General features: G+C 45.1%; 1 protein-coding gene and 1 pseudogene across 2 annotated transcripts in view; both read right to left on the bottom strand.

Annotated features, from left to right (window-relative positions):
- The window catches only part of PRKAR2A (protein kinase cAMP-dependent type II regulatory subunit alpha), a 97,137-nt gene extending 72,958 nt beyond the window's left edge, over nucleotides 1-24,179 (bottom strand). For both annotated transcript variants that reach the window (XM_039477599.2, XM_074403894.1), the window contains exon 1: nucleotides 23,618-24,179. In XM_039477599.2, coding sequence (XP_039333533.1) covers nucleotides 23,618-23,879 — 262 coding nt within the window. In that variant the 5' untranslated portion in view covers nucleotides 23,880-24,179. The remainder of the gene's footprint in view (nucleotides 1-23,617) is intronic.
- LOC141585327 (large ribosomal subunit protein uL13 pseudogene) lies at nucleotides 2,761-9,248 on the bottom strand (annotated as a pseudogene).
- Nucleotides 24,180-26,277: the final 2,098 nt, after the last annotated feature.

Raw genomic sequence — 26,277 nt, 5'->3', positions numbered from 1 at the left:
CAGCCTCCCAAAGTGCTAGAATTACAAGCATAAGCCACTGCCCCTGGCCTTCAATTTATCAGTTCTAAAGTCCCTTGATATTCAGATGGTACTGGCATGTTTTTGTGAGAGACTGAGGTCAGCTTTACACACAATGACACACATATATATGTCACGTATACGACCTGACAAAGAATGGGTTAGGTGGCCAGGTGCAGTGGCTTACACCTGTAATCCCAGCACTTTGGGAGGCCGAGGTCAGTTTTACATATATATATGACATATATATATATATATATATATATATATATATATATATATATATGCCATGTATATGACCTGACAAAGAATGAGTTAGCTGGCCAGGAGTGGTGGCTTACACCTGTAATCCCAGCACTTTGGGAGGCCGAGGTCAGTTTTACATATATATATGACATATATATATATATATATATATATATATATATATATATATATATGCCATGTATATGACCTGACAAAGAATGAGTTAGCTGGCCAGGCGCAATGGCTTACACCTGTGCCCAGAAAAGGAGTATTTTCACAGCCTATGTGTGTGTGTGCATCCACTGACACCTTCCTTCTCATCCTTCCACCAGGCAGTTCCTATATCCTTCCCTTAGAATCCTGTACATTTATAAGTGAAAACACCCTAGGCACATTGTAACTGGTTCATTGTCTGTCTAGAGAATAGATCATGAATTCCTGAAAGACAGGCATTTTGTCAGACTCATTTCTAAATCTCCAGCACCTAGCACAGTGCACAGCACATGGCCAATTAAAATTTACTAACAGGATGTACAAATTGTCCTATCCAAACTTCAGCCTGAAGATAGTCTCGCAACAGCAGTACAGTATGGAATCAAACAATGTTCACCTCACCTAAGCCCCTCTTTTTCCAGAGCAAGTTTACACACCCAATTCAAGTTTAAAAGGAGAGCTCCACTTAAAACCCCAAGTATCATGATGTTCCTTCTGAAGTTTATATGCTTAACCATTTAGCATTAAACCAATTAAGGAGGCTGGGTATGGTGGCCCATGCCTGTAACCCAGCACTTTAAGAGGCTGAGGCAGGAGGATCACTTGAGCCCAGGAGTTCAAGACCAGTCTGGACAATATAGTGAGACCCCATCTCTTTTTAAAAAAATAAATAGGCCGGGCGTGGTGGCTCAAGCCTGTAATCCCAGCACTTTGGGAGGCCGAGGCGGGTGGATCACGAGGTCGAGAGATCGAGACCATCCTGGTCAACATGGTGAAACCCCGTCTCTACTAAAAGTGCAAAAAATTAGCTGGGCATGGTGGCGCGTGCCTGTAATCCCAGCTACTCAGGAGGTTGAGGCAGGAGAATTGCCTGAACCCAGGAGGCGGAGGTTGCGGTGAGCCGAGATCGCGCCATTGCACTCCAGCCTGGGTAACAAGAGCAAAACTCCGTCTCAAAAAAAAAAAAATAATAAATAAATAAATAAATAAATAAATAAATAAAATAAACCAAGTAAGGACTGAGGGAGAAAAGAGAGAGAAAAAACACTTCATACTTTAAAAAACAAAAACAATGGAGACATCTGAACCAAGTAAAAAGATACTTGGTATGCTCTTTATAGCACAAGAGCTGTGAGCCCCAAATAAGAAATGACTTATCACTAAAAACAAACAAAAAAACCCTCCGTTTTAACATTTTTGTATCTTTTGAAAGTATTTAGCATGTAGAGATGCTTGCCACTGAGAAAGCAGATGATTCTTATTCCTCCAAATATATAAATCTTGCAATCTAGAAGAGGGGAGAAATCTAGCAGAGGAGAGAAATTGTTTTCCCATTCCCAAATGTGCTAATTAATTATCTATAAATATTAACACCCTCTACAGCCAAAAGGTACCACCTAACAAACTCTGCTATCTCGACTGCCCTCTGCTCTGATGCAAGGTTGTAAAGAGGCAGATCAGGTTTCTCTATCATTTACATGCCAGCAACCCAGATAGGCACTTCCAACCATTCCCAAGGCATCCTGTTAAAAGCAAAAATCGGCCGGGCGCGATTTTTGTAATCCCAGCACTTTGGGAGGCCGAGGCGGGTAGATCACGAGGTCAAGAGATCGAGACCATCCTGGTCAACATGGTGAAACCCTGTCTCTACTAAAAATACAAAAAAATTAGCTGGGCATGGTGGCGCATGCCTGTAATCCCAGCTACTCAGGAGGCTGAGGCAGGAGAATTGCCTGAACCCAGGAGGTGGAGGTTGCAGTGAGCCAAGATCGCGCCATTGCACTCCAGCCTGGGTAACAAGAGCGAAACTCTGTCTCAAAAAAAAAAAAAAAAGCAAAAATCAGCCTGTTAAGAAACCAAAAGCCAAAGAGCTACCAGGCTGAATTATTTTGTACAAGAATTATCTGCTATATTTTCAAATAACCAAAACTATACCACTGATCTTCGGTCTGTCATTTTACAATATAATCCATTCATTCTTTTTTTAATCCAGAATTATGTGAGTGAACCGCATTCTTTTTTCCTTTTTTTCCCCCCAAGTATGCCCTACATATTTGTACCTATTCATTCTTAAGATCTGACAACGCTCTGTAGAACAAAGCGTTGTAATAAGATTTCAACACAAAGGACAGGTTTGCATTCTAGCTTCAGAACTTAAACCTGGTCAGATGCAGTGGCTCACACATGTAATCTTGGGATGCCAAGGCAGGGAGAACTGCTTGAACCCAGGAGTTCGAGACAAGTTTGAGCAACATAGTGAGACCCTGTCTCTATAAAAAAAAATTTTTCTTTTAGACATAGTCTCACTCTCTCACCCAAGCTGGAGTGCAGTGGGATGATCTTGGCTCACTACAACCTCCACCAACTGGGTTCAAGCAATTCTTCTGTCTCAGCCTCCTAAGTAGCTGGGACTACAGGCATGTGCCACAATGCCCAGCTAATTTTTTGCATTTTTAATGGGGACAGGGTTTCACCGTATTAGCCAGGATCGTCTCGGATCTCCTGATCTCATGATCCACCCACCTCAGCCTCCCAAAGTGCTGGCATTACAGGTGTGAGCCACTGGACCCAGCCAAAAAATTTTTTTAATTTGCCAGGCACAGTGGTGTGCACCAGTAGTGCTAACTACTTGGGAGGTTGAAGGAGGAGGATGGTTTGAGCCAGGGAGCTAAGCTTGAGCTGTGATCAGACCACTGCAGTACAGCCTGGGTGACAGAGCAAGACCCTGTCTCAAAAAGAGAACTTAAACTTCTCTGAGCCTCAGTACTCTCAAAAATTCAATGAGGGTAGTACCACTTACCATAAATTACCTGAGGGCAAGACTTAATGACCCTATTTATGGAAGTGCTGAGACAGTAAAATGGTAGGGATATAATAGTTTTGTGGAGGGTTTGCTGGTTTTTTCAAAATTATGTATCTTTATAATATTGCAGTTTCACATTTTTTTTTCACAGCTGCTGTTTTCCCATGTATACCCTGTTCAAGCACTTGTTTTTGAGAAGGAGTTTTGCTCTTGTTGCCCAGGCTGGAGTGCAGTGGTACAATCTCTGCTCACTGCAACCTCCAGCTCCCAGACTCAAGTAATTTTCCTGCCTCAGCTTCCCAAGTACCTGGGATTACAGGAGCTCACCACCATGCCTGGCTAATTTTTGTATTTTTATTAGAGACGGGGTTTCACCATGTTAGCCAAGCTGGTTTCAAACTCCTGACTTCAGGCAATCTGCCCACCTCCGCCTTCCAAAGTGCTAGGATTATAGGCATGAGCCACCATGCCCGGCCTCAAACATTTTTGTTAGTTACAATTTTTGAGTCCCACTATGTGCAAGTATTATGCCAGCCATTTTAAATGCATCATCACATATACTCTTCACAACAACCCTATTACTATCCCATTTTGTAGCTGAGGAGACTGAGATTCAGAGAATTGTATCCAAGGTCACACAGCTAGAAGTGGTCAAAGCCAGAATCTGACTCATCTAAATTTGACAACTGAGGAAAAGTAAAAGTGTGAATTAATAAAATGCTTGTTTTACAGTTTTTAAAATAAATTCCACTATTCCATTATTTAATTATGGATCTTTAGCAATATAATGTTTATTAGACTCCCCCCAGCTTTCCTCCTGTGGAAGGATCATGTTGCCTATGTGCTTAGTGCTGCTCCTGCCAGATAGATGATAAGCTCCTATAGGCAAGAGCACTCTTATTCCCCATCCCAGTGCTGACCAGAGTGGACAGCTGCTGAAATAATGAATGCAGCAGGGAGGCTGAAGGCCACATCAGTATTTAGCCATACCACTGTGCCAATCCACCTCCTGTGGCACTTCTCCAAACCCCTTCCTCCTTCTAGCTAGGTAACCAGAGTTAACCTTTAGGAGTGGCCTCTCACAGATGTGAAATCCTTGTGGGACTTCACTCCCAACTCTGTCCGTCACTTCCAACTTGATCATAGGATAGGGTACATGATCCAAGCTGGGCAAATCAGTATTCTTAAGCATGGTAACTTGCTTGGAACAAGCATAGAACAAGCATGGTAACTTATTCGAAAAAGGGAGTATGACCCAACCCAAGCCAGTCCTTCTCTGGAATATTGCAAACAGGGGATACAGAATAGCTCACTTTTTAGTTTGGATCAGAAACTGCTTTAGGTACTGGGGAGCCAATGAGGGATCTACCACAAGGGAGTAAGAGGGCCATATATGCATCTTGGAAAGATATTCTAATACTGGTATCAACAATGGAATAAGACATGCAGTGGGAAGACCAGTAATGGGCCTACTATAACAGTCCTGACAAAAAACGAAGAACAGTTGAACCAAGACAATGATAACAGGAATGAGAAAAGGGAACATATTAGGAAACATTTGGGGACTGCTTTTTGTATCACCGGAAATATTGTCCTAAAACAGAGAAACTGCCTCTTTAATGCTCTTGCATAGATGACTACTGTGAACACTTTATTCATATGATAAGTACTTACCGAGTACCTAGAAACCAGTAAGAATGAAGTGGTTATAAGCATAGATTCTGAACCAGGCTGCCTGGGTTCAAATCCAGTGTCAACTTACTTACTAGCAGTGTGACCTTGAATAAGTTACTTAACCTCTGTGGCTCACTTTCCTCATCTATAAAACCAGGATAATAATAGCACCTACCTCATAGGGTTGCTGTTGTGCAGAAAAGGAAACCCTTGAACTGGTTGATAAAAGACAAGTAGCAGTTCAGCAGAGAAACAAGGGGGGAGGACAGCATTCCAGGCAGAAGGGAAGGCATATGGAAAGGAAAAGAAATGTGAAAAAGTGAGCTTGACTCATGACCATTGCCCTCTCCAGACCCACATTCCCAATGTTGGCTAAATACTAGCTGGAACTCCAACTCCATGAGTTGGACTTGAAATTCAATAGGTCCAAAATAGAACCAATAAATTTCACAGTTCCTGTTCCTCCAGGCTCCCTATGTCAGGGGCAATGCCATGACCATCTCCAACCAACCAGTTTTAATTACTCCCTCATTTACTCCTAAACACACAGGCTGTAACAGTAGCTCAAGGGTGGAATGATCAGTCCAGTGTAAGCCATGCCTCACAGAAAGAGAAAGAGTGATGGGGATTGTGGATCCAGTCAGAGACAACACAGAGCACTACTTACTCAGGAGCAGAAACTTCAACTCTAGGAACAACAGCTATCAAGGCCTAAAAGGAACATTTTCTGCCGTAAAGACCAGCTTTGCCTCAGGCTTTCTTAGAGCTAGAAAAATACCTCCTCCTATCCATCCCCACTCCCTTCCAGCTACTGCTATTTTGCCTATTAATTCTGTATTTCCCAATCAAAAGTCTTACTGATAATCTAACTTCCCAAGAATTTTAAAGTAGGCAAGTTCCCTGGTTTTAAGAGATATGAGTTCTAGGATCAATAGAAAACATTACCCGACCAATTACAGTTATCACACCAGACACTAGGTATTTAGCACACATTATTGTTAATTTTTACCACACCCTTGAAAGACAGTCAAGAACTCCTTTTTAAGAATAAAAACAGGGCCGCAGCCGGGCGCGGTGGCTCAAGCCTGTAATCCCAGCACTTTGGGAGGCCGAGGCGGGTGGATCACGAGGTCGAGAGATCGAGACCATCCTGGTCAACATGGTGAAACCCCGTCTCTACTAAAAGTGCAAAAAATTAGCTGGGCATGGTGGCGCGTGCCTGTAATCCCAGCTACTCAGGAGGCTGAGGCAGGAGAATTGCCTGAGCCCAGGAGGCGGAGGTTGCGGTGAGCCGAGATCGCGCCATTGCACTCCAGCCTGGGTAACAAGGGCGAAACTCCGTCTCAAAAAACAAAAAAAAACAAAAAAAACAAAAAAAAAAAAACAGGGCCGGGCATAGTGGCTCACATCTGTAATCCCAGCACTTTGAGTCTCGAGGTCAAGAGTTTGAGACCAGCCTGGCCAACATGGTGAAACCCTGTCTCTACTAAAAATACAAAAACTAGCCAGGTATGGTAGTGTGCACCTATAGTCCCAGCTACCTGGGAGGTAGAGGCAGGAGAATCACGTGAACCTGGTAGGCGGAGGTTGCAGTAAGCCGAGACTGCACCACTGCACTCCAGCCTGGGCGAAAGAACAAGACGATATCTTTAAAAAAAAAAAAGAAAGAAAACAGGGTCAGGTGCAGTGGCTCACATCTTAGCACTTCTGGAGGCCAAGGCTGGTAGATCACCTGAGGTCAGGAGTTTGAGACCAGCCTGGCCAACATGGTAAAACCCCGTCTCTACTAAAAATACAGAAATTAGCTGGGCATGGTGGCATGTGCCTGTAGTCCCAGCTACTCAGGGACTGAGGCAGAAGAATCACTTGAACCCAGGAGATGGAGGCTGCAGTGACCCGAGATGGCAGCACTGCACTCCAGCCTGGGCGACAGACCAAGACTCTGTATCAAAAAAAAAAAAAAAAAAAAAATGGAGTTTCCCAGCATCCAGCCTGGCTCTGCCTCAGACAAGTTCTTCACAATGCTTGCATGGGGTATAAATATGTTAGTGTTCCTCCCCTTTACAAAGCTGTTTAATGTGTTCCCGGCCTGTAGAAATATCTCCCAAACTTCCATGATCACAGAACCATTTTATTTTTATTTTTATTTTTTTTTGAGATGGAGTTTCGCTCTTGTTACCCAGGCTGGAGTGCAATGGCGCGATCTCGGCTCACCGTAACCTCCGCCTCCTGGGTTCAGGCAATTCTCTGCCTCAGCCTCCTAAGTAGCTGGGATTATAGGCACGTGCCACCATGCCCAGCTAATTTTTTGTATTTTTAGTAGAGACGGGGTTTCACCATGTTGACCAGGTTGGTCTCGATCTCTCGACCTTGGGATCCACCCGCCTCGGCCTCCCAAAGTGCTGGGATTACAGGCTTGAGCCACCACGTCCGGCCAACACAGAACCATTTTAAATTGATGGAATACCAGCTGGCACTCACGATGTCTACTAAATTGAATCTATATGTTTGGATTAGAGCAGAGAGAAGGAAAAAAATGGCCTCAGTAACTGATGCCAAAAAAAAAAAAAAAAAAAAATTACACTCTAATAAAAGAAAAGGCAGATTAGCAAAATTAAGCCATTCTCATTTTCCTAAGAACAAAATACCACATATTCTGTCATTAAAACACAAGACACATGTCACAGACTAGTAATCGAATGGAAATAAGTCCGGCTAGTTAGTATATCTGAATCATGCAATAATATGCAGACCTCAAGTCCAAAGTGTTTAGGACACCCCAGGATGTTGGGTGTTTTTTTTTTGAGATGGAGTTTCGCTCTTGTTACCCAGGCTGGAGGGCAATGGCGCGATCTCGGCTCACCGCAACCTCCGCCTCCTGGGTTCAGGCAATTCTCCTGCCTCAGCCTCCTGAGTAGCTGAGATTACAGGCACGCGCCACCATGCCCAGCTAATTTTTTGTATTTTTAGTAGAGACGGGGTTTCACGATGTTGGCCAGGATGGTCTCGATCTCTTGACCTCGTGATCCAGCCACCTCGGCCTCCCAAAGTGCTGGGATTACAGGCTTGAGCCACTGCGCCCGGCCTTTTTTTTTTTTTTTTTTTTTTAAATTTGGGACAAGGTCTTGTTCTGTTACCCAGGCTGGAGTGCAGTGATACAATCATAGCACTGACTGGATGTGGGACCATTGCATCAGTATTGTTTAAAAGCTCCCAAGGCTGAAAACTACTGTCACAGGGAGAGGAAAGAACTGAGTGGAGGCTACAAGGGAAGCCAGTCTTCTCTGAATATACCTTGTTTCATAGATTTGGCTTTGGAATCACAAATATTTTAAACAATTATGAAATTAAATTAGAAAAGCAATCCCTAAAGCATAAAGCAAACTTACTGTATACTGAATTGGAAAGAGTATCACACAAAGGACTATTTTAAGTGAACCTTTTTTTTTTTTTTCCCGAGGAATTAACAGTCTTCATTGGGCTCAGACCAGGAGTCAAAGGGTCTTGAGGACCTCTGTGTATCTGTCAATTTTCTTCTCCACGTTCTTGTCGGCTTCTTTCCGTAGTCTCATGAACTGTTTCTTCTTCCGGTAGTGGATCTTGGCTTTCTCCTTCCTCTTCTCCTCCAGGATGGCTGTCACTGCCTGGTACTTCCAATCAACCTCGTGAGCCAGGTGCCCCAGATAGGCAAACTTCCTTGTAGGCTTCAGACGCACGACCTTGAGGGCCGCAGGAACCACCATCCGCTTTTTCTTGTCGTAGGGCGGTGGGATGCCGTCAAACACCTTGAGGCAGTCCAAGGCGACCTGGCCTCGCTTGGTCTTGTGGCAGCATGCCTCGCACGGTCCGCCAGAAGATGCGGCTGGGGGCCCGGAAGTGGTAGGAGCTTGGGGAAGGGTTGGTGTTCATCCGCTTGTGAAGGAAAGCCAGGTACTTCAACTTGTTTCTGTAGAAATTGCCAGAAATGTTGATGCCCTCACAGCAAACGACCACCACCTTCTGGCCCAGCAGTACCTGCTTAGCCACGATGGCTGCCAGGCAGCCCAGGAGATGGCCTCGACCATCGAGCACCAGGACCTGCACCTCCACCATCTTTGGGAGCCGCCCGGAAAAAGGGACTTTTTTTTAAAATATAGAGAGACAAGGTCTCACCATGTTGTCCAGGCTGGTCTTAAAAGTCCTGACCACAAGTGATCCACCACCTTGGCCTCCCAAAGTGCTGGAATTACATGCGTGAGCCACCACCCCTAGGTCAAGTGAGGCAGGTGGATCACTTGAGCCCAACAGTTTGAGACCAGCCTGGGCAACACAGCAAGATCTCATCTCTATTAAATAATAAATAAATAAAAATTAACTGGGCATGGTGGCAGGTGCCTGTAATTGCAGCTAATTGGGAGGCTGAGGCAAAGAACTGCTTGAACTTGGGAGGCAGAGGTTGCAGTGAGCTGAAATCTTGCCACTGCACTCCAGCCTGGGTAACTGAGCAAGATTCCATCAAATTAATTAATTAATTAATTAATTAAATTAAAAATGGGCCGGGCACAGTGGTTCACACTTGTATTCCCAGCACTTTGGAAGGCTGAGGCAGGTGGATCACAAGGTCAGGAGTTCGAGACCAGCCTGACCAACATGGTGAAACCCTGTCTCTACTAAAAATACAAAAAGTAGCCAGCATGGTGGCATGTGCCTGTAATCCCAGCTCCTCAGGAGGTTGAGGCAGGAGAATCACTTGAACCCAGGAGGCGAAGGCTGCAGTGAGCCAAGACTGTGCCACTCACTGTACTGCAGCCTGGGTGACAGGGCGAGACTCCATCTCAAAATAAATAAAATAATAAAAAATAAATAAAAATAAAAATGAAGGCTGGGTGTGGTGGCTCACGCCTGTAATCCCAGCATTTTGGCAGGCCCAGGTGGGCAGATCACCTGAGGTCAGGAGTTTGAGGCCACCCTGGCCAACATGGTGAAACCCTGTCTCTACTAAAACTACAAAAAGTAGCCAGGCATGGTGGCATGGACCTGTAGTCCCAGCTACTTGGGAGGCTGAGGCAAGAGAATCGCTTGAACCTGGGAGGCAGAGGTTGCAGTGAGCTGAGATTATGCCACTGCACACCAACCTGGGCAACAGAGTAAGACTCCATCTCAAAAATAAATAAATGAGAAATATATATGGCCGGGCACAGTGACTCAGGTCTGTAATCCCAGCACTTTGGGAGGCCGAGGGAGGCGGATCAAAAGGTAAAGAGATCAAGACCATCCTAGCCAACATGGTGAAACCCCATCTCTACTAAAATACAAAAATTAGCTGGGCATGGTGATGCGCGCCTGCAGTCCCAGCTACTCGGGAGGCTGAAGCAGGAGAATTGTTTGAACCCAGGAGGCGGAGATTGCAGTGAGCTGAGATCACGCCACTGTACTCTATCCTGGTGCCTAGCAACAGAGTGAGACTCTGTCTCAAAAAAAAAATATATATATATATATATACATGTATATATATTTTATATATATTTTTTACATTTTAAGCTTTTTTATTAAAAACTAAGACACAAACACACGTTAGACTAGTCCTACATAGAGTCAGGACAGCCTAGACCTACACAAGGACTGGATCATCAATAACATTGCCTGAAAAAAATACTTTTTCTCTACATCTTGTCCCACTGGAAACTCTTTAGGGACAAAAACACACATGCAGCTGTGAGCTTTCCTCTCCTTCTGGAATACCATTTGAAGGACTTGCCTGAGGCTGTTTTACAATTAACTTTTTTTAATAAGTAGAAGGTATACATTCTTTTTTTTTTTTTGAGATGTAGTCTCACTCTGTCGCCCAGGCGCTAGAGTGCAATGGCGCGATCTCTGCACACTGCAACCTCTGCCTCCCAGGTTCAAATGATTCTCCTGCCTCAGCCTCCCGTGTAGCTGGGATTACAGGCACATGCCACCACACTGGGCTAATTTTCACCATGTTGGTCAGGCTGGTCTTGGAACTCCTGACTGTGATCCGCCTATCTCAACTTCCCAAAGTGCTGGGATTACAGACGTTGAGCCACCATGCACCAATAACATAGTTATTATCATTATGAAATACTACGTACTACAGCAGTCCCCAACCTTTTTGGCACCAGGGACCAGTTTCACGGAAGACAATTTTTCCATGAAAATTGGAGAAGGGTTGGGGATAGTTTCAGGATGACCAAAGTGCATTACATTTATTGTTCACTTTATTTGTTATTACTACATTGCAATATATAAGGAAATAATTATACAACTCGTCATAATGTAGAATCAGTGGGAGCCCTGGGCTTGTTTCCCCTCAACTAGACAGTCCCATCTGGGGGTGATGGGACACACTGACAGATCAGGCATTTGGTTCTCATAAGGAGTGCACAACCAAATCCCTGGCATGTGCAGTTCACAACAGGGTTCGTGTTCCTATGAGAATCTAATGCACCACTGATCTGACAGGAGATGGAGCTCAGGATGTAACGTAAGCAATGGGAATAGCTATAAATACAGATGAAGCTTCACTTACTTGCCCACTGCTCACCTTCTGCTGTGCGGCCCAGTTCCTAGCAGACCATGAACCATTATTGATCCATGGCCTGGAGTTTGGGAACCCTGGGTATACTATACATAATTTTATGTGCTATACTGTTATACAACTGGCAGCAGAGGTTTGTTTACACCAGCATCACCACAAACAACATCATTATGTCACTAAGTGATAGGAATTTTTTAGCTCTGTTATACTCTTAGGGGATTACCATTTTATAATGTAATCCCTCATTAATCAAAACATCATTATGCAGTGCAAGACTGTATAATGGGGCCGGGCGCGGTGGTTCAAGCCTGTAATCCCAGAACTTTCGGAGGCCGAGGCGGGTGGATCATGAGGTCAAGAGATCGAGACCATCCTCGTCAACATGGTGAAACCCCGTCTCTACTAAAAATACAAAAAATCAGCTGGGCATGGTGGCGTGTGCCTGTAATCCCAGCTACTCAGGAGGCTGAGGCAGGAGAATTGCCTGAACCCAGGAGGTGGAGGTTGCGGTGAGCCGAGATCGCGCCATTGCACTCCAGCCTGGGTAACAAGAGCGAAACTCCGTCTCAAAAAAAAAAAAAAAGACTGTATAACACTGCAAACTGAAAAATAACTCTCCAGCCACTGGTTTATCCAAAATATCTTTTTTTTTTTTTTTTTTTTTTTTTTTTTAAGAGATAGAGTCTTGCTCCCATCCAGTCTAGAGTGCAATGGCCTGATCACGGCTTACCACAGCCTTGACCTCCTGGGCTCAAGTGATCCTCCCACCTGAGCCCCCTCTAGTAGCTACAACTACAGGTGTGCATCACCATGACCTGGCTATTTTTTGTAGAGATGGGGTCTTGCTATGCTGCCCAGGCTGGTCCTGGCCTCAAGCAATCAAGTTGCCCAGAGCTGTGTCTCACTGTGTTGCTCAGGCTGGAGTGCAGTGGCTCAATCTTGGCTCACTGCAAACTCTGCCTCCTGGGTTCAAGAAATTCTCATGCCTCCACCTCCCAAGTAGCTGGGATTATGGGTGTGTACCACCATGCCCAGTTATTTTTTGTATTTTTAGTAGAGATGGGTTTCACCATGCTGGCCAGGCTGCTCTTGAACTCCTGACGTCATGTGATCCACCTGTCTTGGCCTCCCAAAGTGCTGAGATTATGGTTGTGAGCCACTGCACCCAGCCTCCAAAAAATCTTTATCCGAATTTCTACATTGTTAGCAACTCTCTTTGCACACAATATCTTGTCATCATCACATCTTAAAACTGCTGACAAATTAGGCCAGGCACTGTGGCTCACGCCTATAATCCCAGCACTTGGGAGGCCAAGACAGAACACCTAAGGTCAGGAATTTGAGACTGGCCTGACCAACATGGTGAAAACCCATCTCTACTAAAAATACAAAAAATAGCTGGGCATGGTGGCGGAGGTCTATAATCCCAGCTACTCAGGAGGCTGAGGCAGGAGAACTGCTTGAACCTAGGAGGCAGAGGTTGCAGCGAGCTGATGTAGTGCCATTGTACTCCAGCCTGGGCAACAAAAGTGAAACTCTGTCTCAAAAAAAAACACCAAAAAACAAAAAACTGCTGACAAATTTCCAGGCAACTATCTGAGCTTGGAACAAAAAAAACTCAAGCCATTTGTTTTCAGATCTAAAATTCATTTAAATGGCACCTCAAATGCAAAAGAAATAAGCTAAAAGTCTTAGTTACTAGCCTCTGAACACTCGCATTTTTTTCTTGTAATTCCAAAGAACCATATACTAAATTTTATACCAAATAGGAAAAGTTACACAAGAAAAACTTAGTGAATATACAATATATGAGAATGGTCCTAGCGAGACACATGCTTTAAGAGACACAAAACAACTGTCCCAACACCTACAATTGTTCCTGAAAGTACACCATCTAAATTATTACAAAAAGTTTTTTTTTTTTTTTTTTTTTTTGGCTGGGCACAGTGGCTCACACTAGCAATCCCAGCACTTTGGGAGGCTGAGGTGGGCAGATCACAAGGTCTGGAGTTCGAGACCAGCCTAGCCAGCATGGTGAAACCCCATCTCTACTAAAAAAAAATACAAAAAATTAGCCGGGCATAATGGCCCATGGCTATAATCCCAGCTACTCAGGAGGCTGAGGCAGGAGAATTGCTTGAAGAACCCGGGAGGCAGGCAGATGTTGTAGTGAGCCAAGATTGCACCATTGCACTCCAGCCTGGGTGACAAGAGCAAGGAGCAAGATTTCGTCTCAAAAAAAAAAAAAAATGTTTCCTCCAGCCTGGCATGGTAGCTCACACCTATAATCCCAGCACTTTGGGAGGCCGAGGAGGGTGGATTACCTGAGGTCAGGAGTTCAAGACCAGCCTGGTCAACATGGCAAAAGCCCGTCTCTACTAAAAATGCAAAAACTAGCCAGGCATGATGGCATGCGCCTGTGATCCCAGCTACCTGGGAGGCTGAGGCAGGAGAACTGCTGGAACCCGGGAGGCAGAGGTTGTAATGAGCCGAGATCGCACCACTGCACTCCAGCCTGGGCAACAGAGCAAGACTCCATCTCAAAAAAAAAAAAAAAAAAAAAAAAAAAACAGAAAGAAAATTGTTTATTCCACCCAGCCCCACTCTCATAGCCACTTTACAAAAGGGCAAAACGGTCAAAAGTTTACTGCCATCAAGCAGTAAAAGCTCAGAAAGAGAGGAAAAATAGGCTGCATACATTTTTAACTACACAAATGGAGGGAAGGGTCCATACAGAGCAGCAATCCCACATTCTCACACCTCTTCATACCTCTTCAGTGTGAACTAAGCAAAGGCGGAGAGTAGCTCTACTGTGAGATAGGGGCATAAATCAGACTGAATTTCAGGTATCTAACACCTAAAGCACAGCAACAAGGGGAAAAAAAAAAACAGTAACAAAGAAAAAAAGAGGGCTGGGCATGGTGGCTCACACCTGTAATCCTAGCATTTTGGGAGGCCAAGGTGGGCAGATTACCTGATGTTAGGAATTCAAGACCAGCCTGATCAACATGGTGAAATCCCATGTCTACTAAAAATACAAAAAAAAAAAAAAAATTGGCCGAGTGTGGTGGCACATGCCTGTGGTCCCAGCTACTCAGGAGGCTGAGGCAAGAGAATCGCCTGAAACCTGGAGGCGGAGTTTGCAGTGAGTAGAGATCATGCCACTGCACTTCAGCCTGAGTGACAGAGGGGACTCCATCTCAAAAAAAAAGAAAAAAAAGAGATAAATTGTACTTTGTAAAAATTTTAATAACTTTTTTTTGTGGGGAGCTCCCTCTGTCACCAGGCTGAAGTGCAGTGGTGAGATCTCTGCTCACCGCAACTTCTGCCTTCCGGGTTCAAGCGATTCTCTTGCCTCAGTCTCCCAAGTAGCTAGGACCACAGGCCCACGCCACCACACCCAGCTAATTTTTGTATTTTTAGTAGAGATGGAGTTTCAGCATGTTGGCCAGGATGGTCTTAATCTCTTGACCTCATAATCCACCCACCTCCCAAAGTGCTGAGATTACAGGCGTGAGTGACCACACTCAGCCAAAAAACTTTTATGCTTTAAGAATGTGAAAAGGGCTGGGTGTGGTGGCCCACACCTGTAATCCAAGCACTTTGGAGGCCAAGGCAGGCAGATCACCCGAGGTCAGGAGTTCAAGACCAGTTAGACCAACATGGTAAAACCCTGTCTTTTTAAAAAATAAAAACAAATAAAAAATTTTAAAAATGTAAAAAAAAAAAAAAAAAAAAAAAGGAATGTGAAGGCCAGGCGTGGTGGCTCAGGCCTGTAATCCCAGCACTTTGGGAGGCCGAGACGGGTAGATCACGAGGTCAAGAGATCGAGACCATCCTGGTCAACATGGTGAAACCCCGTCTACTAAAAATACAAAAAATTAGATGGGCATGGCAGCACGTGCCTGTAATCCCAGCTACTCAGGAGGCTGAGGGAGAAGAATTGCTTGAACCCAAGAGGCGGAGGTTGCAGTGAGCCGAGATCATGCCATTGCACTCCAGCCTGTGAAAAGGGCTGGGTGCAGTGGGAGGCCGAGGTGGGTGGATTGCCTGAGGTCAGGAGTTTAAAACCACCCTGACCAACAAGGTGAAACCCGTCTCTTAAATTAAAAAAAAAAAAAAAAAAAAAGAAGGCTAGGCACAGTCGTTTACTCCTGTAATCCCAGCACTCTGGGAGGCTGAGGCAGATGGATCGCTTGAGCCCAGGAGTTCAAGACCAGCCTGGGAAACATAACAAAACTCCACCTTTACAAAAACTAGCCAGGCGTCATGGTGCATGCCTGTAGTCCCAATTACTTGGGAGGATGAGGCGGAAGGATTACTTGAGTCCAAGGGGTCAAGGCTGCAGTAAGCCACAATCATCGCTGCACTCTAGCCTGGGCAACAGAGTTAGAACCTATCTCAAGAAAAAAAAAAAAAGAAGGTGAAAAGACAATTCACAAAATGGGAGGAAATATTTGCAAATCACATATCAGATAAGGAACTAGTTTCCAGACAAGAACTCTTATAACAACAAAAAGACAAATAACCTAATAAAAAATAGACAAAGGACTTGAATAGACTTTTCTATAAAGAATATATACAAATGGGGGCAGGGCACAGTAGCTCACAAATTCCTAGCACTTTGAGAGACTGAGGCAGGAGGATCACTTTTTTTTTTTTGAGATTTTGTTCTGTCCCCCAGGCTAGAGTGCAGTGGCACAATCTCAGGTCACTGCAGCCTCCACTTCCTGGGTTCAAGCCATCTTCCCACCTCAGCCTCCTGAGTTGCTAGGACTACCAGTATGTGCCACCACACCTGGCACACTTTTGTATTTTTAGTAGAGACGGGGTTTCACCATGATGTTGGCCAGGCTGGTCTCAAACTTCTGATCTCAAGTGATCTGCCTTCCTCGGCCTCCCAAAGTGCTGGGATTGTAGGCGTGGGCCACCAAGCCTGGCCTAGCAGATCACTTTTGAGACTGGGAGTTTGAGACTAGCCTGGCCATCATGGTGAAACCTCTTCTCTACTAAAAAAAATGGCCAGGTATGGTGGCTCACGCCTGGAGGCTGAGGCAGGAGAATTACTTGAACCTGGAAGGCAGAGGCTGCAGTGAGCCAAGATCATGCCACTGCACTGTAGCCTTGGTGACAAAGCAAGACTCGGTCTCAAAACAGAAAAAATTCAAGGGACCCAAAATAGCCAAAACAATTCTAAAAAAGAATGAACTTGCAGAATTCATACTTCCTGATCCCAAACCTAATACAGAGCTATCTATAGTAATCAAGACAGTGTGGTATTACCGTACAGTCAGAAATATAAATCAATGGAGTAGAACTGAGTCTAGAAACAGACTCACAGTTACAGTGAATCCATTTTCTCTTTTTTCCCCCATGTTGCTGAGTCCATGCATAACAATTAATTTTCAACAAGAACACCAAGACAATTAAGTGAGGAAATAAAAGTCTCTTCAACAAGTGGTGCTGACACAACTGAATATTTATATGTAAAAGAATAAAGTACTTCATACCATATATATATATATATATACATATATATATGTATGTGTGTGTGTGTGTGTGTGTGTGTATAAACTCAAAGTATACCAAAGACTTAAATGTAAAAGAGAAAGCTATAAACTTATAGAAGAAAAACAGACCTTTCATGACCTTGGATTTGGCAATGGTTTCCTAAATATGACACCTATAGCATAAACAAGAAAAGAAAAAAGACACACTGGATTTCATCAGAATTAAAAATGTGCTTCAAAGGACATCAAAAAAGTGAAAAGGCTGGACACAGTGGCTCATGCCTACAATCCCAACACTTTGGGAAGTCAATGCAGGAGGACTGCTTGAGGCCAGGAGTTTATGACCAGCCCTGGCAACACAGTGAGACCCAATCTCTACCAAAAAAAAAAAAAAAAAAAAAAAATTTTTTTTTAATTAGCCAGAGGCCAGGCACAATGGCTCACGTCTGTAATCCCAGCACTTTGGGAGACAAGGTAGCGGATCACTTGAGCTTGGGAGTTCAAGACCAGTCTTGGCAATATGGTGAAACCCAATCTCTACAAAAAATACAAAAATTAGCCAGGTATGCCTGTAGTCTCAGCTACTTGGGAGACTAAGGTGAGAGGATCACCTAAGCCTATAAGGGTGAGACTGCAGTGAGCTGTGACTGCACCACTCTACTCCAGCCTGGGTGAGAGACTCTGTCTCAAAAATAATAGTAGTAAAAATAAAAATTAGCCAGGTATGGTAGCACATGCCTATTATCCCAGCTACTTAGGAGGCTGAGGTGGGAAGATGAGCACAGGAGTTCAAGACTGTAGTGACCTATGATTGTGCCAATATACTCTGACCTGGGCAACAGGGTGACAATCCTATCTTAACAAATAAATTTAAAAAAAGAAGAAGAAATGCAAATGACAAACACATGGAAAGACGCTCACTCAACATCATTAGTCATTAGAGAAATGCAAATCAAAACCACAGTGAGATACTACTTCACACCAATAGTTTGGCTATAATAATTTTAGAAGACAGGTAAGTTTTGATAGAGATGTAGAGGAATTAGAACACTCAAAACACTGCTGGTTGGAATGTAAAATGGTTCAGTCATTTTGAAAAACAGGCTGGCAATTCCTCAAAAGGTTAAACAACAATTCTACTCCTATGTGAAATGAAAACATAGGTCCACATAGAACTTGTACACAGAAATGTTCATGGCAGCATTATTCATAGTATTCAAAGAGCAGAAACAATCTATATGTCCATCAATTGACGAATAGACAAACAAATGGTGTATCTAGAAATGAATAGTATTTCCAGACAACGGAATAGTATTTGGCAATTAAAAAAAAAAAAAGAAGTTTAGAACAAGTGGAAAAAAGGAAAAAAAAATGAAATGAAGTATTGATATATGCTTATAACATGGATGAATCTTGAGAACATCAAGCTAAGTGCCAGCGGCAAAAGACCACATATTATATGATTCCATTTATATGAAATGTCCAGAAGAGGCAAACAGCAGAGACAAAAGTAGATTAGAAGTTTCCTGAAGATGAGGGAAATGAGGGTGGTGGTGGGGTAATGACTAAAGTATATGGGGGCTAGGTACAGTGGCTTACACCTGTAATCTCAGCACTTTGGGAGGCCAAAGCAGACAGATCTCTGGCTGCTGAATCAGTTAATACATGTACCTTATTTTATTTATCTATTTTAATGATGAACAGATTGATGTTTTAAAAAGATGACATTCTTGGTCGGGTGCGACGGCTCATGACTGTCATCCCAGCACTTTGGGAGGCCCAGGTGGGTAGATCACCTGAGGTCAGGAGTTCAAGACCAGCCTGGCCAACATGATGAAACCCTGTCTTTCCTAAAAAATACAAAATTAGCCAGGCATAGTAGCACACGCCTGTAATCCCAGCTACTCAGGAGTCTGAGGCAGAGAACTGCTTGAACCCATGACGTAGAGGGTGCAGTGAGCCAAGACTGCACCACTGCACTCCAGCCAGAGCAATGGAGAGAGATTCCATCTAAAAAATAAAAACATGCCAGGCGCGGTGGCTCAAGCCTGTAATCCCGGCACTTTGGGAGGCTGAGGGGGGTGGATCACAAGGTCAAGAGATCGAGACCATCCTGGTCAACATGGTGAAACCCCGTCTCTACTAAAAATACAAAAAATCAGCTGGACATGGTGGCGCATGCCTGTAATCCCAGCTACTCAGGAGGCTGAGGCAGGAGAATTGCCTGAACCCAGGAGGCAGAGGTTGCGGTGAGCCGAGATCGTGCCATTGCACTCCAGCCTGGGTAACAAGAGCAAAACTCTGTTTCAAAAAAAAAAAAATCTTTCAAAAAGGCCGGGCGCAGTGGCTCAAGCTTGTAATCCCAGCACTTTGGGAGGCCGAGGCGGGTGGATCACGAGGTCGAGAGATCGAGACCATCCTGGTCAACATGGTGAAACCCCGTCTCTACTAAAAATACAAAAAATTAGCTGGGCATGGTGGCACGTGCCTGTAATCCCAGCTACTCAGGAGGCTGAGGCAGGAGAATTGCCTGAACCCAGGAGGTGGAGGTTGCGGTGAGCCGAGATCGCGCCATTGCACTCCAGCCTGGGTAACAAGAGTGAAACTCTGTGTCAAAAAAAATAAATAAATAGAAATAAAAATATAAAATACAATGTATGGGACTTCTTTTTGGGGTGAGGAAAAATGTTCTAAAATTTGTTATGGTTGAGGCCAGGCAGGTGGTTCACACCTGTAACCCCAGCACTTTGGAAGGCCAAGGCGGATGGACCACTTGAGGTCAGGAGTTCGAGACTAGCCTGACCAACATGGTGAAACCCCATCTCTACTAAAAATACGAAACCTGGCCAGGCGTGGTGGCATGCACCTGTAATCCCAGCTACTTAAGAAGCTGAAGCGGCCGGTCTCACAAAAAAAAAAAAAAAAAAAAGAAGCTGAAGCAGGAGAACTGCTGAACCCAGGAGGTGGAGGTTGCAGTAAGTAGGGATCACACCACTGCACCCCAGCCTGGGTGACAGAGTGACAAAGAAAAAAAAACAAAAAGGATGGAGAATATTTTACTGTATGTATATACCATATTTTGTTCATTCATTTATTGATGGATACCTGGTTTATTTTTAGCTTTTTTTTTTTTTTTTTTTTTTTTTGAGACAGAGTTTCACTCATGTAGCCCAGACTAGAGTGCAATGGACTGATCTTGGCTTACTGCAACCTCTGCCTCCCAGGTTCAAACAATTCTCCTGACTCAGCCTCCCAGTAGCTGGGATTTCAGGCACTCACCATCATATCAAGCTAATTTTTTCTCTTTTTAGTAGAGACAGGATTTCACCATGTTAGGCTGGTCTCAAACTCTTTTTTTTTTTTTTTGAGACGGAGTTTCGCTCTTGTTACCCAGGCTGGAGTGCAATGGCGCGATCTCGGCTCACTGCAACCTCCGCCTCCTGGGTTCAGGCAATTCTCCTGCCTCAGCCTCCTGAGTAGCTGGGATTACAGGCATGCGCCACCATGCCCAGCTAATTTTTTGTATTTTTAGTAGAGACGGGGTTTCACCATGTTGACCTGGATGGTCTCAATCTCTTGACCTCATGATCCACCCGCCTCGGCCTCCCAAAGTGCTGGGATTACAGGCTTGAGCCACCGTGCCCGGCCCAAACTCCTGACCTCAGGTGATCCACCCACCTCAGCCTCTCAAAGTGTTGGGATTACAGGCATGTGCCATGTTTTCACCTTTTGACTACTATAAATAATGGAATGTAAGTATCTATTTAACTCCCTGCTTTAAATTATTTTGGGTATATATCTAGGAGTGAAATTGTTCTACCTATGATAATTTTATGTTTAACTACTTTTTGAGGAACCACCGAACTGTTTTCCACAACAGCTGGAGCATTTTATATTCCCATGAGAAATACACAAGGGTTCCAAACTCTCTATGGTGTGGCTATTCTGTTTATAAAACCAGCCATCCTAACAGGTATGAAGTGGTATCTCATTGTATGCAATGTATTTTTCATCTATTATTTATAAATAGAAATCCACCTTGTAGTGATTTCTGTAATTACTACAAGGTCTAGTGATTTCACCACTTGACACACCAAAAATACTTAAATACCAATAAAATAGAGTACAACGATTTTAAGTCAACTCAATTTTGAATATCAAAGATGACAAAGAATGAATACAAAAATCTGTAAATTGTTTTACTCAGTTGAGGCTAATTTCGAAAATCCTAAAGTGTTGTGTAAATAAAAATTGTCTCAAAGCAGGTTACTGCTTTGTGATTTATAGAGATGACAGTGAAACAAACCTAGAATTCACTCCTGAAATAAAGCTTTTAAAAACACATTTATCCCTAGGAGATTGTTGTCACTGTCCTCATTTTGAAGATAAGAAAATCTAAGATCAAACAGGTTTGACAAGTTGTCCAAGACCACAAAGCAAACTCAGTGGCAGAATTTAGAAACTAATTTCTAATTTCCCAAAAACCCATGATGTAATGGGCAATAAATCAAGGGAAACCCAGAAGCACAGCTGTTACTCTTTTAGCCTGAATACCTTTAGGGAGATTGTCCAGTGGACTGAAGCTTGTAACCTCCCACAGCAATGACCGTTAATTAACTCCTTGTCAGCCAGCCGTGAACTTGAATACTGGGCCAGACCAGATAAAACTCAGAACTAGTTTTGTGTGTGTGATCTAATAACACTAAGATTCTAACTTGGCCTCTCAAATCGTGTCATTGTTTTGTTAAATTTTAGTTGTTCAAAAGTAGGCTAATTCTACTCTTAAATTGACAAAGTGTATGTTGAAGAAACCAAGGAAACTGTAACTGTCTCTTAACACCCTTGCTTAGATCAGATGTAGAAAGTGTTATTTTGGCCAGGAGCAGTAGCTCTTGCCTATAATCCCAGCACTTTGGGAGGCCAAGTACTTTGTAGTGGCACATACCTATAGTCCCCACTACTTGATAGGCCGAAGTGGTAGAATACCTTGAGCTTAGGAGGTTGGGGCTGCAGTGAACCCTGATTGTGCCACTACACTCCAGCCCAGGTGACAGAGAGAGATCCTGTCTTTAAAAAAAAATAGGTGTGATGATCTTGGATCATCAGTTTTGTGAGGGGAGGGAAACTTTCCAACTTGTTTCCTACTCAGTCCTGATTGCATACTCTTGGAGGTTTACTGACCATTACTAAATGATAAATCTTGACACTGAGCCCTGATTGCATTGCTACGCTGCAATCTGGGTAACAGAGCGAGATACTTTTTTTTTTGAGATCCTATCTTTAAAAAAAAAGTGTGATGATCTTGGATCACCAACTTTGTGAGGAGAGGGACAGTCTCTCAACTTGTTTCCTGCTCAGTTCTTACTGCATACTCTTGAAGAAGGTTTACTATTACTAAATGATAAATCTTGACACAGCAAGCAGAGCCAATGAAGCTGCTCTCCTGACCTCACAGTCTCAGCTGGGATCCTTTGCTTTAAAGCTACAACCCAGAGTAAACAAGAAAATAGTTATTGGGTTTTTCCTTTTTTTTTTTTTTTTCTGAGAGTCTTGCTCTATCGCCCAGGCTGGAGTGCAATGGCGTGATTTCATCTCACGGTAACCTCCGCCTCCTGGGTTCAAGCGATTCTCCCTGCCTCAGCCTCCTCAGTAGCTGGGATTACAGGTGACCGCCACCACACCCAGCTTATTTTTGTATTTTTAGTAGAGACAGGGTTTCGCCATGTTAGTCAGGCTGGTCTCAAACTCCTGACCTCAGGTAATCCACCAGCCTCGGCCTCCCAAAGTGCTGGGATTACAGGAGTAAGCCATCACACCTGGCCAGGTTTTTCCTTTTTTAAAATGGAGTAGGGTGTCTATTTTGCCCAAGCTGGTCTCCAACTCTTGGACTGAAGGGATATCTCCTCCCCAGCCTTCAGAGTAGCTAGGACTACAGGGCCCCACTGCCCCGGCCAGCAAGATAATTATTCACTCTCACCAAATTTGATTCAATCATTTTGGCCAAAATTTTTAAAATAGGAATTTCCCAAGTACCATGTTTTAAGAAATACATACTCAAGTAAGCAGAGGTGAAATGACCTGAGAGATTTGCTTTAATGCACTTTGACAAAGAAAGAAAATAAGGTATAGATGAAACTTTGTGACAAATACAACTGTTAAATGTAGGTGATGGCATATAGGGATTTATCTCACCTTTCCTCTTTTGTCTATGTTTAAAAGTTTTCACAGTAACTTTTCAAAAAAATGAATTATTTCCAAACAAACTTACTTCCTATCAATTAAACACGAATTACTGGATGTGAATGCTCTTGTCTTCGAAGCCAAACCTGGTGATGGGTCTCAAGCCAAGACGAGGGATCCTCCGGCAGGGCCGACAACGCACACGTTTCCTTCAAGACTGAATCTGACTCTGTACGTTCCAGGGCTCGCAGAACCGCGGAGCTCGGTTTGGAAGTGGCGCACGCGGGCTCACGCCGGTGTCTCAGAGAAACGCTGGAAGCTCCCAGTCCCAGCCCGCAGTCGGCTGGCCCCCAGCGCGACAACCCGCCCCCCGCCACCCCTCTAGACCTCTGGAGATCTCCTGCACCATTCCCCAGGGCCCCGCCCACAGCCTACCTTCCAAGTCCTCGTCCTCCTCCGACTCGCTGTCCCCGTTGGCGTCGGCGACGTGGTCCGGGCCGGGTTCTGGCGTGGTGTGGCCGGGGCTCTGGCGTGGGGTGGCGGCGGGCAGGACTGAGGCATGGGCGCGGGCCTCGCGCAGCCGGGTGAAGTAGTCCACTGCGAATTCGACGAGGTCAGGCGGCTGCTGTCGCAGCACCTCCACGGTGTAGCCCTGCAGCAGCTCAGTGAGCCCCGGAGGGATCTGGATGTGGCTCATGCCGGCGGCGGCCGAGGGGACGGACGGGTTGGGCCGCCTGCGGCCACTGTCTCCGCGCTCACTCACGTCGGCCTTTTGCTCCCCGCCCGCGAGGTCTCTTCGCGCGCGGCCCAAGCGCGGCCTTCCTCGCGTCGCGCCGCTCTTTGGTCGGCTCTGCGTTTCCGGGCGGTGCAACCCTACACTACCACGGCCGGCCTGGCACCGCCGCCGCTGTCACTGGGCAGCCGCTGCCGCCGCGGGGACCGACGGGCAGGCGAGCTGGACTAGCGGGGCGGGCACCCTAGTTGTGACGCACGCGGCCGCGGGCGTGCGCGTCCCCGCCTAGCACCGGCCCTCAGTGCGCTTGCGCCACTGGGCGGCCCGCCCCTCGGACTGGTCAAGGCAGTGGAGGGTTCCAGCTGCCTGCTCCCGGCGGGAATCCAGGGAATTAAGTAATGAATGGTCTACCCATGAAGGGGACCGATTAGTGCCTCTCGCCTGGTCCTGAAGACCTTTAAATTATTCTTTCAATAGATACCAAGAGCCTCCTGTTTGCTGGCACTTAGCACCAGAGACACAGCGAGATGCAGAAACATATGAGCACTTCACTGTGGTTCTGCTGTTATGACAGGGCTCACTTTCGGGGATGACATTCAAGCTGGCCCTGAGGCCTGAGCAGGACCCGACCAGGGGAAGATCTGAAGGAAAGCCATCTGAACATACAACAAGAGCAAAGACCTGGTGGAGTCAGGACCACCGTGGCTGCCAAGGTGGAGTGATGGAATAACTCAGGAGTCTGACAGGTCTCTGAGATGTCAAATGGGGAAGGCCTTGTAGGAGGTGGGCGTTTCAGGGAGATCATAATTTGAGAGCCGCTGGCAGAAAAATAAATTTGAAAGAGTTCACTCAGCCAAGTGTGTACAGTGAGAAAGGGAAGTAAGGCCAAAAGCAGGAAAGACCTCTGTGCCCGTTCCTCCTGGAGCACTCTCACCAGGGTCCACAGGTCTAGGTCTGCCCACTCCTTTCCCCACACTCTACACTGGACCCTAGGCCAACACTGCTTGATGAAGTTGAGCAGACCACAAAGCATTGTTATCCTTTGCCCCTGTGGAGATGGTATAGGTGAACTGCAGAGGCCAGGCTGTTTCCCAAATTGCTCTCCTCCTCCTTCCAAACCGGAAGGGAATTAAAAAAGATGGAGACCTTCCTGGGATATCAGACCACAGCCTACGTGCTAACCAAAGGCCCGCTGGGCACAGAGCAGAGTCCCCGTCTCTCCTTTCCAGGCCCAGGCAGGAAGACTGTAGCTGTACGTTTGGGAACCTGAAGGCATTTGGGATGCTTAAACACCACCTGGTAATTACCCAGTATTAATTAAAATCCTCCCTAGCACCTCCCATACAGGCTTGGCACACACCCAGAAGCTCAATGCTGCTGGGATCTGAGCGATTGAGAGCAAGGAGCACCTCATCCCCACTGATGCAGAGGTCAGCCCAGGCTTTAGGCTAAGCAGGCCTGTGATTATAAACAGCAGTGTCTCCCTGGACAAGTTTTTTGACTCCTGAGAAGAATCTTGGATCATCAACTTTGTGAGGGGAGAGGCAGTCTCCAACTTTTTTCTTGCTCAGTCCTTATTGCATACTCTTAGAAAAGGTCTACTGGCTAAATGGTAAATCTTGATACAGCAAGCAGAGCCAATGAAACTGCTCTCCTGACTTCATAGTCTCAGCTGGGACCCCCTGCTTTAAAGTTGTATCTCAGAATATGAAGACCCCATTAAGGACAAGCAATGTGGAGCTGGAGGGGTAGTGTCCCTCACCTCTTCTCTGCTCTTGGGTAGACTGATCCAAGTCTTGCAGGGATCAGCCTTGACACAATATCCAGAAAACCTAGGTGTGACTTCCATGGTACTGCCACACCTGGGGATCTGCCCCTTTTCAAGCAATCCGTTAGCCAACCTTTTGGAAAGGCAAATTCACAACTCTGTTCTCTAGTTTGCCCATATTGTCAGGTTTTATATGTTGTTCTTGTTATTTTGAGTAGAGTCTTGCTCTGTCTCACAAGCTGGATTGCAGTGGCATGATTTCAGCTCACTACAACCTCCACCTCCAGTGTTCAAGCAATTCTCCTGCCTCAGCCTCCCGAGTAGCTGGGATTACAGGCACACACCACCACGTCCAGCTAATTTTTGTATTTTTAGTAGAGACGGGGTTTTACCATGTTGGCCAGGCTGGTCTCAAACTCCTGACCTCATGATCAGCCCATCTCAGCCTCCCAAAGTGCTGGGATTACAGGCCTGAGCCACCAGGCCTGCTGGTTTTATGTTTTATATGTTTTAAAAGGAGATTGGCACCTGTACAGTTAAGACTTCAACCTCAATTACAGAATGGAGGAGAGAGGCCAGGTGCGGTGGCTCACT

The sequence above is a fragment of the Saimiri boliviensis genome, chromosome 8, assembly GCF_048565385.1.
Source record: "Saimiri boliviensis isolate mSaiBol1 chromosome 8, mSaiBol1.pri, whole genome shotgun sequence".
In the NCBI taxonomy this organism is placed as follows: domain Eukaryota; kingdom Metazoa; phylum Chordata; class Mammalia; order Primates; family Cebidae; genus Saimiri; species Saimiri boliviensis.
Note: the sequence above shows the minus strand (reverse complement) of the source record. Positions and strands in the feature narration are given on the sequence as shown.